The sequence below is a fragment of the Caretta caretta genome, chromosome 7, assembly GCF_965140235.1.
Source record: "Caretta caretta isolate rCarCar2 chromosome 7, rCarCar1.hap1, whole genome shotgun sequence".
Lineage (NCBI taxonomy): Eukaryota > Metazoa > Chordata > Testudines > Cheloniidae > Caretta > Caretta caretta.
In genome coordinates this window covers 74,513,105-74,527,383 of record NC_134212.1, presented here as the reverse complement: position 1 = coordinate 74,527,383, position 14,279 = coordinate 74,513,105, and the positions used below count along the sequence as shown (strand labels likewise).

The following is a 14,279-nucleotide window of genomic DNA, read 5'->3' as shown; positions in this document are numbered from 1 at the left end:
TGTACCCAGGGTATTTTCCCCATCCTGAAAGGCTTTGCACTGTAGCATTCCTTCCTCCACTGGCCTGATTCAGGTCCTACTGAAGCCAATTTAAATATTCCTCTTGACTTCAGTGGGAATTGGATTGGGCTCTTGCTTGAAGCTGACTGGAACCCTTTTGAATCCACCAATGCCACTCCTAATTGAACAGTGGAGTGACTAGAAAAAGAATCAGGTCATTAGAGAGCACCACATGCCAGACACTGATGTGAATTGGAGCAATGTAATCCAAGACTGGTCCACTGCTGTTCTCAGACTTGGTGATATTTACTTATTTTAAAGATTAAAATAGAAATTCAGACTCCAAAGTTGAACCTCAACCTCATGGTGTCAGAAATGGGGACATGAAAAATAATCAAAACATCCATTCAGTTATCAAATAATGATAATTAAATAGTCTAATTATAGCAAAACTGCAATAGACACTTCATACGAATAAATCAATGCTGTGTACTCATTCAGACTACAGCAGAGTAAAGAGATGGGCCTGAGTCATGAAGTTCAGGTCTGGATTTGAACTTAACTTGATTTGGGAAATGGGGAACAGCAGGGAGAGGGATTGACTCCAGGGTTCCAGGATTCCATAGTTTATACAGTAAACAAAATATTAAGGGCCAAATTGTAAAACCTCTCCTTCCCATTGATGACCAGGTACTCCCAAAAACCATCCCATTGCCTACAATGGGAATAATTAGGTCATTAGCTGCTCACTGTTGCAAGCTGGGGGTTTACAACCAGGCCCAAGAATATAAAAGATGAAAGAAATATTACTATGGTAGTTTGTTTCTTAGAAGTCGAACTAATCCCCATGGTGCAAATCAGTTAGCTTAGATGCCTGTTCAGGTCTTCCACATCAAAATAAGGTGTGATCAAGACTTACAATGTGCCTCATGGGAGCATGCAGGAGAGTGGCCATGTGATTGTAATGTGCACATAAGGCTTGATTCTACACGATGCTGAGCACTCCGGCCCCAGTCCACCAAAGCATTTAAGCACATGATTAACTTTCAACAGGTGAACAGCCCCATTGGTGCACTTAAAGTTAAGTACATGCTTATGTTTTTAGTTTCATCCAGACCAGAATGCTCAGCACCTTACAAAATTGAGTCCATACTGTGGCCAGACTATGTTTAGTCTTTATATGGATGAGCAAAGGAGCAAGAGGGAAGGGCAGAGGTGCTTCACCCTGCAATTTTGCATTCCCTTTGCAGGGGACAAGACACAGTGTAGGCTTTGTGCTTGCCTGAGTTTAGGGGCTCCTTCTTGCTACTGCCCCTCAGGATTGTCATGGCTCTGCCTCTTTCTGCACTGGCATTGGAGCTGGCTGGCCATTAACAGAAGAGTACCCTGAACCCCTCAGCAGGCTGCGCTTCCCTGGATCTCTCTCTGGGAGGAAGTGGCTGTGCACTAGCCCCAATATGTGCCTTTTATGATATAGGCCCAATCCGGCATACTACTCATGGAAGAAAACATTGAAAATAATGGTTCCAATTGCTTCTAAAAAATTGGATGCCACAGGTGGATTAAATGCTGGATTCCAATCTGAGAATCAGAGGCCCATGTCAGTACATGTCCAGGGAGTGGCATTGCCCCAACATCCCCACTGATGTCAAGTGGACATTGGTATGTAGACAGTGGTATCTGGATGAGGACAGGATGCTCTCTCACTGTGCATATATATAAGCACAAAGTTTAGATATGCACAAATGTATGCCTGTGTATCTCAAATTAGAATTAAGTCCAAAGGAGTCTGCCCTTCTATAGATGTAGGACAGAAGAATGTACATTAATAACTCCTGCCAATACATATTGGAGGTCAAAATGGTAACCAACCCACTTCTACCCATTCCCATTAAAATGGAAGAATTATGACATTTCTCGCACTTTTAGCTTGCATATTCCGCTCCAGAGTTTCATGGATTTGAGGTATTTATTTTATAGTTCTCTTTTTTAACTCAATTGGATTTAATAGAGTCTATAAGATTTTGAACTGATATTTATCACTGAGTAATATTTATGTTGTTATTTCTACCTGCAATAACAAGTCCCCCAGATTTTATTACATTATATGGGAATTCTAATTTGTTCTTGTCTCGTGAACCATTGATTGATACTTTAGATTTGCATTTTGCCAGCATGGCTTCCCCATCCACCCTCTAGCAGAAAAAGAGATGCATATTTTGTTTCTCTCAAAATAAGAGCAAACCTGACACCTTTTGAAGGTTTGTTGTGGTGGTAGTGGTGATTTTTTTGTTTGTTTAAGGGTATTTAGACTTAGGCTTTATGAAGTGAATTTTAACATCTGAACAACAACAAAAATCCCAAACAAAACCCCATAATAAATACTGTAGGAAGCATTCAGTGTGTTATCTTTATGTGAATATGAATAGTGACACACTGTGTGCTTTGCTGATATTTTTACTGGGCCATTACAGTAGGTGACAAAGGAGGAGACACACAAATGTAACAGGGATAGGGAAGAAACTCAAACCTTTGTATACAGAGATTTTATTTTCTCCCACCTGCATTTTCTGCATTGTGTCACTAGTTATAGTGACACAATGCAATTTATAGTTACTGTTAATAGATAAGGTTACTTTAACCCAAAACTATTTGTTAGATGCAAAGAAGAGACTGAAAAGCGAACAAAGGAATCAGTAGTTAAATTTGCTGTTGTATGTATAAAATATGAATCTAAGGCAATGGATTGAGTCACTTTTTCATTTAAATATTATATTACCCTTTATAACAATACCATTATTAAAGAACACAAATGTCTAAACTAATATGGCTTCTCTTAAGCAATTAGAGATGTATAATGATTATATTGGCATATCTGGGATTCTAGTGTATAAAGCTTTCTAGGGTAGTGACTGTACTTTAACACGTGTCTGTATCGATCCTGATTGGGGCCTCTTGGTGTTAACACAAAATAAATAATAGTTGTGTCAGGACAAGATACAGGGTCCTTCCCCTCTCCACCCCTCCCTCCCTTCCCCCCCGCCCAAGGACATGATAGGAAATTGACATCTTAAATTGATATTACTATGACCAAAAGATCAACATAATTCTGCAGTAGAGTTACACCACATATCATGTAAGTTCATGTTGTAATAGGCCAACAATTGACAGACTTTAAATCCAGCCTCACTGTTCTTTATTGTTGTCAGTGGTTTCTGACTGCGAAGTGAGGTGAGGTGTCTTTTGAGCAGCTCTCTTTGCACTAAAAAGCTAATGGAATAGATCACTATGGGGGGGGGGGAATTAACAGCCTTTCAGTTGTTATCATATACACTGGGGACTTTATTTTGGTATTCAGCGTATGCCAATCCAAATGAGAGACTAACTATGAAGCCACACAAATTGAATTATTGTATCATCCAAAAGCAAAATGGAAAGTGTATGCCTCTGTCTGATTTGTTTAAATGCATGGAATAAGAGGAACAAAAGTAGATGAAAGAGTTAACACTAGGACAAAACTAGCTTATCTCTTGGCTATCTTACCTCATTTACAAAGACCCAGTGACTATCCTTTGAAGCAAGGTTGGTTTCCACAGCCTACAGAAAAAAATAAATACACACATAAATAAAACTAAATAAAACAAAGATATTCCAGAGTTAATTTATAATTTCTGATAAAAGGACATTATTACAATGTTCATTTTGACATGTGTTTTCTTTGTACAGTTCCCTTTATTCATACTGCTGCTAATTTGCTGAAAGCCATCTACTCTCTTGTGCTCATGTTTCATTTTGATTTGAGTATCTGCAGCAGTATAACCTACATGTGCAGAGTTGCAGCAGAGCAGTGCATCACCACCATATGTAAATCTATGCACAGAAGCAAACTTAGCATTCTTTGGTCCATGGCTGCGGGCAAGTGTATGGTATATGTCCCAAGGCGTGTCATTTTTAAAGCTACTGGGATGATATTCCTTAAGGCTGTTGGTAGGATGTTTTCTATATTCAACAGGCCTCTCATTAACATACACAGATAGATCTTGTCCAACTGCAACCCTTGGGTTAGTAAACGTATTGAAACTCATACCCGTGCAGAAAGCCAGCATAAGGCATGCGGACCACTTAAGTCTCCCCTTATGTTTTTCACAGGCCTTGTGCTGGCTTGCTGCACAGGGCTGAATTTCACATGTTAGGCATAAGGGTCAATTTATTAGCATACTTATAACCTCTCAATGTAGACAGACTGTTACAATTAATAGGCTCACTAACACAGTAGCAGGCAGTGCCTAAATGTGATGGGGAACTGAATGGAAAGGGCCTGACCAATGTGTACACACAATTAAGTTTCTAGCTATCCCCTGCTTCACTCCTCTAGCAGGCAGAGTTGATCCCATTCCAGAGATGATGAGGTCCCTTACAGCTGCAGTTGATAGTGCCCTCAAACAGGTGTCAGGAGAGCTGCAATCTGTTGCCACAGATGTGGGGTTTGTATAGTCTGGGAGAATTAGTGGTGTTTTAAAACATGTTAGCCAACGTATGCTGCTTAACACATTTCTAAACACATCGTGTAGTCAGAGAGATCAGTGTTTACAAATGTGCTCCCTGATTGTGGTCAAATCTAGTTAAATCACTCCATTTGTAAACTACATAGCGAGTTAGTAGCTAATGCTGTCTGTAAGCTACTTTAGTTACAACCAGTTTTGATCATAGTCAGACAGTACCTCTATAAACATCACTGTATTTGTGAACACGAGATGTTTTAAAAATGCCATAAATAGCACGTTAGCTGATCTATTTAAAACCACCACTCATCTTCCCAGCCTACACGAGTCTGGAAAATCACTTCCTCACTTGATACCTTCATGGTCTCCTCTGTAAAACAGGGATAATTCCTACGCACCTTTGTAAAGCTTTTGAGAGCCACAGAATGAAAATAGGATGAAGTAAGGACACATTATTTATCATCATCAATAAAATACCATTGTGGTAGTTTTAACCAAGACAGGTCTCAAAGTAGATAAGAAGGTTCTAGGGGTACACATCCCTATAGACAAACCTCTCTTAAAAAGCTGGTTTTAAGTTGCCTCTGATAGAACTATATCATGCATACATTTTTAGAAGTTAAAAAAGTAGAGAGGCTGAGGTCACTTAATTTGAGGAATACAAGTTTTAAGAAAGCTATTGGCCTCCAATAAAAACAACAGTAAAAATCTGAGGTGACATCCCCACCGCCTTTCCCAAGGTAGTACAGAGAGAAAGCTATTTGCTTAGCAACAAAGACCATGGTGCTGTATCATTTATTAGAGAAAGAACCATACGCTGTCAACATTAGAAAGGCAGAACTAAGGAATGCTCACTGCAGCGTGATTCTTCTGGCTCCATTAAGTGACTAAGCTGCAACAATGAACAATTTGCATCAGGCTAGGACATAAAGCAACAAGAGACAGGAAATGTAAAGCTAATTTCCTTAACTGCCTCTGAAGGGCTTCAGAATTTGGGCCAAGACTTTTAAATCTGACTTCTATGTACATATTTAGGCCCTTAATGTGCTGAGCAGCCAATACCTCCTACTGAAGTAAATGCAAGTTGCTGGATGCTCCACACTTTAACTGAGTAAATGTGGATTTAGAAGCTAACTTTAGACACTTAGGTTCAGGGATTTTCCTATCCCCCTCCCATGGGGGTGTTTACCCCCCATGAATTTCCACAACACCCCCCCCCCCCAGTTTTGTGATTTAGTTAAATGCAGTGTTGCCAATTTAGTGATTGTTTGGAAATTTGAATTGAAATTGAAACATTAATACACAATTTAAAAGTATATAAAGTGTATGATAAAATACGTGTATCTAAAAAAGAATAATCAATTTGAAACGTGTGAACATAGACTAGCTTCCTTACACAGCTGTTGTTTTTATGACCATGTCAGTGCATTCATTTGTAAGCAAAGTCTAAATGAGCTCTCCCTGACAGCTAGTGATGAGCTGCTGGCCGGGGGGAAAGGCTTCAGGACCAGATTGTATTTACTTTCACACCTAATCTACCTAGCTATCCAGCAAATAGAGCTGTGTTGCCCAAGTGATAGATTTTGGCTGGGGTTGGGTTACAAATCACTTGAATGCAGGGGGTAAAGAAATGTTGTTATTCTTATTGTCTGAGTAAAGGGCAATAGAACTGTGCTGATTGAGGGCATCAAAAGAGGGTGGGGGCAGGTGTTTTGCTTGATGGTCTGCCTGAGTCACAAGTACGATTTGACCTTCCTCTTTCCACTGTTTAAAGACAGAGCTGATTAGGCTCCATAGATAGTCTTTTGTTATGTTAAGTGACCACAACAGCTGAAATCACTGATAATCAGGTCTAAGTGCTTAGACCTCCTGTGGGACAGTGTTTCTGTGGAAGAGACGGCCCAGTCTGCACTAGCGATGAGGTTCCCCCACTAAGAGTTCAGCTGAAATCACTGAGAGCGGTGGAACCTCAAGAGACCAGGTCGCAGAGGTCACAGTGGCAGGTGGCAGCAGAAGGTGACGGCGCAGGGCCAGTGGCAACAGAGCGATGGAGTGAACGGTGGCACAACAAAAAACAGTGGCCAGAGCAAACAGTGAGCAGCTGGAGGAACAAGCAAGGTGCCTTCTTGCCCCCTACCTGGGAGGTGAACTCATGTGAAAGCACCTCTGAACTCTGAGTCTCCACTGACCAAGCACAACACCAGTGAGTGTTAATGAGGCTGTTAAGAATGCTGGAGACACAACACAGTTCATGCGAACAAACACGGCTGTGGCATCATACTTCCTATTTAGGCAAGAGATACCACACACTACAAACTGGAGGCCAATGTTAAGTGCATTGTCACTTGTTCATCCTGAACTTGAACACTGGTTCCGAACAAGACCAGTAAATGCTCACTATCTTTCCGCAAGAAACTCAACTGACTGGCTAGACGCATGTGGTGCAACAGTGAAAGACTCAACAGTTGAAAAAGTGAAGAACTCTCTCACCACATTCAAAAAATTTGCATACATGGCTGATGAATGCACCAATGCAAATGGTCATCAAGTCATTGTGGACGTTATCTTGATGTCAGTGGTAGGCCAGTACATGCATTTCGAGATGTTCAAGTTACAGAAGACAGATTGGCTGCATCTGTGACAACCCCCATCTTAGAAAAATTAAATGCTTGTCAATTGGACCCCAAACAGATGGTTGCTTGTGCATTTGATGGAGCGGCAAATTTCTCTGGAAGACATGGTGGAGCACAAGCTTCGCTCAGAGAAAAGTGTAATCCTAGTCTCTCCTATACACACTGCTGAGCCCACCTACTGCAACTACCGCTAGTACGAGCTGCAGACTCTTCAAAAGACATTTAAAAAGCTATAAATTTAATGTCTTCATTATATTCTTTTTTCAGCAAGAGTCCTAAAAAGACTGAATATCTTGGAAAATATAGAAGATACACTGGGACTGAAGTTCAAATTAGTCCAACCTGGGAAAACCCTCTGGCTTTCTCAAGAGTTATCTTTGGCTGTTGTCTTAAAATTACTCCAGCCATTATTACTGGCTTTGGAAAGTATCTACTAAGATGGAATGGATCTAAGTAGTGAGGCTGGTGGATTACTTTTGCTACTACGTTCAGAGAAGACTATTGCCATTCTCTCTCTTGTAAGTCTACTGTTGAAACCACTTGAAACAATGCCTTCCAGGCATCTGCTACAACAGTAGTAGATCTTTGTCCAGCAACAGAAGCTACATTTGGATTAGAGAGTGATCCATTGAAAAAGTACTGGAAGAAGCAAAGACTTCAGTCCAGAATTTGACTAATGAAGGCATTTATATTGAATCCTTAAGTGAAGAGGACAAGAAGTGTTTGTTAAGACAACTGAAAAAGTACACAGACTTGATTCTTAAAAATCTACAACAGCGACTTCTAGATTCTACTCAACCTCTTTGTAACTTTTACAGATCCCTGTCTTATAAAACACAGACAGTTGAGTAGAGTGAGGCACTACCAGCAATGGGGCTGCCATGTGCTCAGGACAGAACAGAGAATTTGAACACAGAGTGGAATATCATACAATGAATGAATGAAGATTTGACTTCAACTTCTTTTTCATCGTCACTAGTGGCTTGACCCGATCTTTATGCTATGTTTCCTGGGCTGAAAGAAGTAGAAATTCATCTTTTGCTACTCCCAGACACAACAGCTACAGTTGAGCTTTCTTTTTCATCATTGAATAGAATTTTGTATTTTGAAAGAAGTCGCCTTCTGCCTGATCATGTGAATGAACTAATGCACATATCAATTGATGGAACGGAAGTACCGGACACACGAGAAGCCACCAAAGATGAATGCACTGCATTCAAGAAGCTCATTAACAGAGTTGTGCAAAATTATAACAAGAAACCAAGAAGGATGTAGATGTAGTGCTTCATAGAAGGCTTGAGTAGCCAACTTTAACTTGTGCAATGATTTAAAAGTTTAATAAAATGGTCATGAAACATTTTTCAGGTTTTACTATGGTGCCATACAGCCCACCTTCACCTCCACAGTCTCACCCCTCATCGGCCCTGATCTCCCCCTCCGCCCCCCCCCTGCTGTAAATTTGAACCACCCCTCCCCCAATTTCAATTCCTGCGGAAAACACTGCTAGGTTTTAAAGTCTTCACCGTGGAGGCAGAGCTCCTATAGCACAGAGTACTCTTCTGCACCCTGGCATTTAGGGAGGAATTGGAGCTTTTAACTTTCTATTTCCTGGCTTTCAGAACTGTATTCCACAGTCCCTAACTTATATGGCAAACAGCTGCAAGACAAAATGGAATGAGAGACTCCATTGGCTGTAGCCAGCTAAGGAGCTTCTGATAGCACAGTGCTTCAGGTGTTGTATTGCCAATATATGTATATATGTTAATTAATCTTAACAGCTAATCTATTTGACCTGCCAGAAATCTTGTTACAGTGTTAAAGACGTGCCATGTATTATTTAGACTTATTGCTTCCTTCCCCAAAAAATCATGCACCATACACTTCCTAATGACGCTATTGCAGCCAACCTCCTAACTGTACCATATGAAAGGGATTTTCTAGGAGAAAGATCAGGAACCCGAGTGATTGCCGTGGCTGAGGAATAGCACTACCATCCATTGTGTGCTGTTCGGCACACAGCAAGTTTCACAAGCTAAAATACGTTATGGGATTTTTGATGGAAACAAATATTAGGGTATACACAAAGTAACTCATTCATTTATATACTATACGTGAGCAGAGATTTCTCATAAAATTCCCACAGAGTATAGTTATCATTCCAGACTAATGGGCTTCAACATTTCTATCAAAAAAGAAAAGCAGCTTTGGAAATGAATAGTGTACTGGAACCTACAAAGTCTCCATCTTTTCTATAATTTGCCTCAAAACTAAAACACATAATTTCTCCAAGTTTAGCAGACAAAGAGAGACACTTTGAGTCCAGGACCTCGTCCCCTTTGTTTCACCCCAAACACATTTTAACAGCCAGATTCTTTAGTGTAATGTCCTGAAAACCGAGATTTATAATGCAAGCAATGGCCCACTGTTAATTGTGGTGCATAAATGGCATATTTGGAATGACAAGCTTCTAAAGTCCATGTGGGTGTGTGTATGTACAACACTGCTTGTGATTTCTCCATAGCAAATCTGACACTGCTTTGGCAGCAGAAACGAAAGGGGAGACAGTGAATGTATTAACTAAAAAAAGGTGAGTACTCCGTTCTGAGCCCCAGTAGTAGTAGAGATAATACTGAAAGAAAAATATGATGCTGGACAAAAGACAGTCAAGGAGAACTTCCTTTCAAAAAAAAGGGGGGGGAAATACTGTTTGCTTTTGCACATTTTATAAGAAATTTAATGCCAATAAACCACACCATAATCATCGCACTTGAATCCTGTGGGAACAAGGGAGATAGCTGTATTATTTTTAACAAATATTATAGGTTCTTCCATTTATCTGCTTGATATTATCCTGTCTGTCTACATGAAGTTGAATTAAAAGGGGTTGCTAGGAAGAGCAAGCAGGAAACAACAAAATGGTCAGAGGTAAGACAACTCTAGGTAAACAGTTTCAGTGGGACAAGGGCTGAACCATTCAACAGGGAAATACTTTTCTGAGATGCCAGATGAACATTACCTAGCTGTTTGGCCAAGGCCAAAGCCTAGAGATCAAAACGACTGTAAATAGTTAAAAAGCACCCGCTCATGAAAGGTGATGGGGGAGTGAGTGTTCAGCAGCTTCTCAGGGGGAGAGATAGAGACAGAGACACAGAGAGAGGTAGAGAATCCAGTTGGTCTGAGACAGAAGACCTGTAGGATGTGTCTGAGGCAGCTAGGCTTCCCTAAACTTTGAGAGAAGTGATAAGGTTTAGGCAAGACCTTGGCATGCAGACTTTTTGTGGTTTTAACCCTTCTATCTGCTTGCTATGTACCTTGGCGTGGATAGTCAACACTGCAGTTTGAATTACTTTAATCAGTTGCTGGTCACAGGCTCCTAGAGAGAAGTGTGTTGCAGGTGCCAACACAGCTGGAAACAGGGAGGCTGCTGCTGTCACCGCAAGATCCAGTCAAAGAGTGGTAGAACCACAGTGAGGTGAAGGAAACAAAATCTGTCACCTAAGAGGTGCACTCCTAAGGGACTGTAAAGAAATATAAAGCACTGCTTGCCCTGTAACCATATAGTGGAAACACGGGGTGTTATAGATTGGTGATCCAGACTAATGGAGTGAATCGTCGACTTCCAGTTGAGAGAAGTGCAGGTAGAGGCCTGTCACTTGGAAAGAGTGCCCTCGGGGAGAGACCACAGGTGCAGCTCATTCCTCAACCAGGACAGCTGGTGTCAGCAGAGCAGATACATCTGCAACACTACAAGCTTTCTCACATAGCATTGCCCAAGCACCTTTTCATTTGAAGAACGCTCCTGAACAGACTGGATTTAATTGTTTAGCATTTTTTTTATGCTAGGACAATCCCATATGGTACCTGTTGGAGATGTGGACACCTGTCGACTGGACTGGCACCACCAACGCATCTCACATAAACCATCGAGTCTCAAACTTTTCTATACTGAGACCTGAATTTCCATGCCAAGACAGCCCCCAAGCCCTCTCTCCCATTGACCTAGACCTTCCACTTCCATTTAGCAATATCTGAAGGGCACAAAAACCCTGACACCTCTTTCTGTCTCCCTCACAAATTATGATCAGCAAGGTTTAGACCTATTTCTGAGTCTGTCTGGAGATTCAGGCAGGCAATACTACTTTGGTTTATGATCAGTTCACATTTTAAAAGTTAGCTCTGTAACCATAAGGCGCAGAATTTTATTTTATTTTATTATTTATTTACTTTCTTACTTATTTAACAAGAGGGTAAGAAATGACTGGAAAGGGAAGGTTGTCAGGACCTCCTCCCTCCCCCAAATCTATTTGCAAATTCCTGTGGGAGTCTCAATCCTAGATCAAGATCCTCAGACTTCTGCCAACAATTCACTTCGCATTTGCCACCAAGCAGCTGTGACAAGGCAACAATTTTCAGCCACCGTTGACCTGGGCAATATTCCAGCCAGTGGCTGAGAGGTGAAAGGTTCTGTATCCCAGTAACCATCCCTGGGTCTTCAATTTCCTTCACACCATATACCTAGCCATGATTTATCTAAGTGCATTTTGGGGGGTTTTTAAAGCAAAACTTTAAGGAACATTTTTAACCTTTTACACTGAGAAAACAGGACACACACTTTCACCAGGAATTTAATACACTTTAATAAACCTCAGCCAGACCGACCTCAAACTGTTTCAGCTCATTAGTAGGAGATAGATTTTTATATTTAAAAAAATCGGCAGCTTTGTTCTGGATATACATGGACAGGAAAACATAACAGGACTTTTAGCAAAGCCCAATTTCCAAAGAGAGATGTAAGGCCATGTTTGGAGTATGTGACAGCAATTAATTGGATAGTATCAAAGTGCAGCCATTATCTGAGAAATCTTGTATATGTCTTGGATACAAATGAGTAGAGATAGTAGATATGGGGAAGTCAACTCTGGTGGGACAGATGGTTTCAGATCTTAGTCCCACGATATTTAATATATATTTAGAAACTCCTTCAATTAAAATATATGCAGCTCATGTCCAGCAGTGACATGTTGCATATGTAACAAAGTCTCCCACTTCCCCCCTCCCCGCACATACTTTATTGTAATTCTTTTAATTCATTAAACCTTTTTTACTTTTGCATTTAAATAAATAGTTTTTAGTTCGGTATCCCCTGTAGGGCACATCTCCTATGGTGATTAATAGATGAAAAGAAAAAGAAAATGAAGCTTTCCTCGTTCCAATGAAGAAAATGTTTCTACTATTTAAAGGGAAAATGTCAACCTATTCTGGACTTCCTTATAATGGTTATAACCTAGCGATAAATAGTCCGTATAGGTTTTGCCTCCAAAGCATTAAATGGTGACCATCCTTACCACGCATTCCTTGTCCTGTACGTTTACACACACACACACACACCCTTTTAACTTGATCCAAAGCCATTAGTGAGTACCCATTTTCCAGCAGTTACTGCAATATTTCCCTACACTTTCAACAGAAATTAATTGTGGAACCTCAAACTCTTGCTGCATGTTAACTTTTGAACAGTGACCACTGGAGTAACAAACAGAAGAGATTTTTTTTTTTCATCTAAATTTCTCCATCATTTGGAGTGTACATTTTTGGTTGTTTCCCCCCATCTCCAACTCTTCATTAAAGTCTTACTCTAAATTCTAAATATGTTTTTCTAAAATACATCACTTCTTTATGACATTTTTAGAAAAGCCATCTCACTCTATGTGTGATATCAAAACATGATGCATGTGCTCCCGCTGCTATTCTTCAAGTTAACTGTACTACTAACAAAAGCTATTCTCCAAATAGGGTACCTCCCTGCAGGTATCACTAATAAAAATGTTGCACAGGTAATTTCAAAATAGTGCTCTGGCTCTGGACTAATTCCAGCCAGTTTGTGCTGATCCATGAGCGCAAAAAAGGCCTAAATCTGCAGCTCTCTGGAGGATTTCCTCTGTGAAAGGGATGTCCATGACGACTCCTATGCAATCCTGCCCTCCTGCCTGCTTGCTAACATAGGGGACCTGGCTGGGGCTTCCACACATTGAGATCATAGCTCCTTGATGATATTATCAGCTAATATCAGTTAAAGCAGGGGTTCTCAACCTTTTCCTTTCTGAGCCCCTCTTCCCCCCACATGCAATACAAATTCCACGGCCCAACTGTGCCACAACTGTTTTTCTGCATATATAAGCCAGGGCCAGTGTTATGTGGTAGCAAGCAGGGCAATTGCCTGGAGCCCCATGACACAGGGGGCCCTCCAAAGCTAAGTTGCTCAGGCTTCGGCCCCGGGTGGCGGGACTTGGAGCCCCAGGCTTCAGCCCCAGGCAGTGGGGCTTTGGCTTTCTGCCCTGGGCCCCAACAAATCTAATGATGGCCGTGCTTGGTGAACCCCCCTGAAACCTGCTCATGGCACCCTAGGGGGCCTGGTTGAGACCCACTGGTTGAGAACCACTGTATTAAAGCAGCCTTCAGGCTGCTCTAACTTGTGCCAGGATTTCTCTAGGTTTGGAAGAATGCAAAGGGCTCTTTTGCATACTGAAGATTTGGATTTCCATGGATTTCTAAGTTAGCATCTGCTCTACTAAACAGGAGAGAAAAATGCTTCACAAAAAAAGTACAAAAAATACTGGTAATAAGGCAATGTGAGTTTATTTTCTATTTTTGCCATACCTAATCAGCAGCAACAGAAAAAAAATATTTCTGAAACACTTTTGATTTATCATTTGTACAGTTCTACTGCTTTTAATTCTAATCAGCATTATTATGTCTATTGCATGCTAAATAGGAGTATGCATTATATTTTTAATATATCAGGAAGATGAACTGATAACTCAGATTAACAAATAGTAGTAATATTCCTTTATTGCTTTTACTGCACTAATTCCCAGAGGCCTTTTTGTGCTAGGGGATGTACAAACACGAAGAAAGAGACAGTTCCTGCCCCAATGACCTCAATATTTAAAGACATAAGTAAGTTTAACAAACAATGGGAAGGATGAGGGGGATGAGTAAGAAGATCACATGATTACAGAAGTTAGCTATGTGCAAAACTAGATAGTCACTGGAATTGCTTTTTCTACTATAAATAAATAATATTAGCCACATAAGCTTAGTATGTGAATGGGTTTTAGATAAATGCATACATGTAAAGCTAACG

The 14,279-nt window shown here is 40.7% G+C and overlaps 1 protein-coding gene across 9 annotated transcripts in view; it reads right to left on the bottom strand.

Moving 5' to 3' along the window:
- The window catches only part of GRID1 (glutamate ionotropic receptor delta type subunit 1), an 828,929-nt gene that overhangs the window by 177,356 nt on the left and 637,294 nt on the right, over positions 1 to 14,279 (bottom strand). For 8 of the 9 annotated variants that reach the window (XM_048856782.2, XM_048856783.2, XM_048856778.2 and 5 more), the window contains one exon: positions 3,544 to 3,597. The exons of the other annotated variant lie outside the window; for it this stretch is intronic. In XM_048856782.2, coding sequence (XP_048712739.2) covers positions 3,544 to 3,597 — 54 coding nt within the window. The remainder of the gene's footprint in view (positions 1 to 3,543; positions 3,598 to 14,279) is intronic. 9 annotated transcript variants of the gene reach the window in all.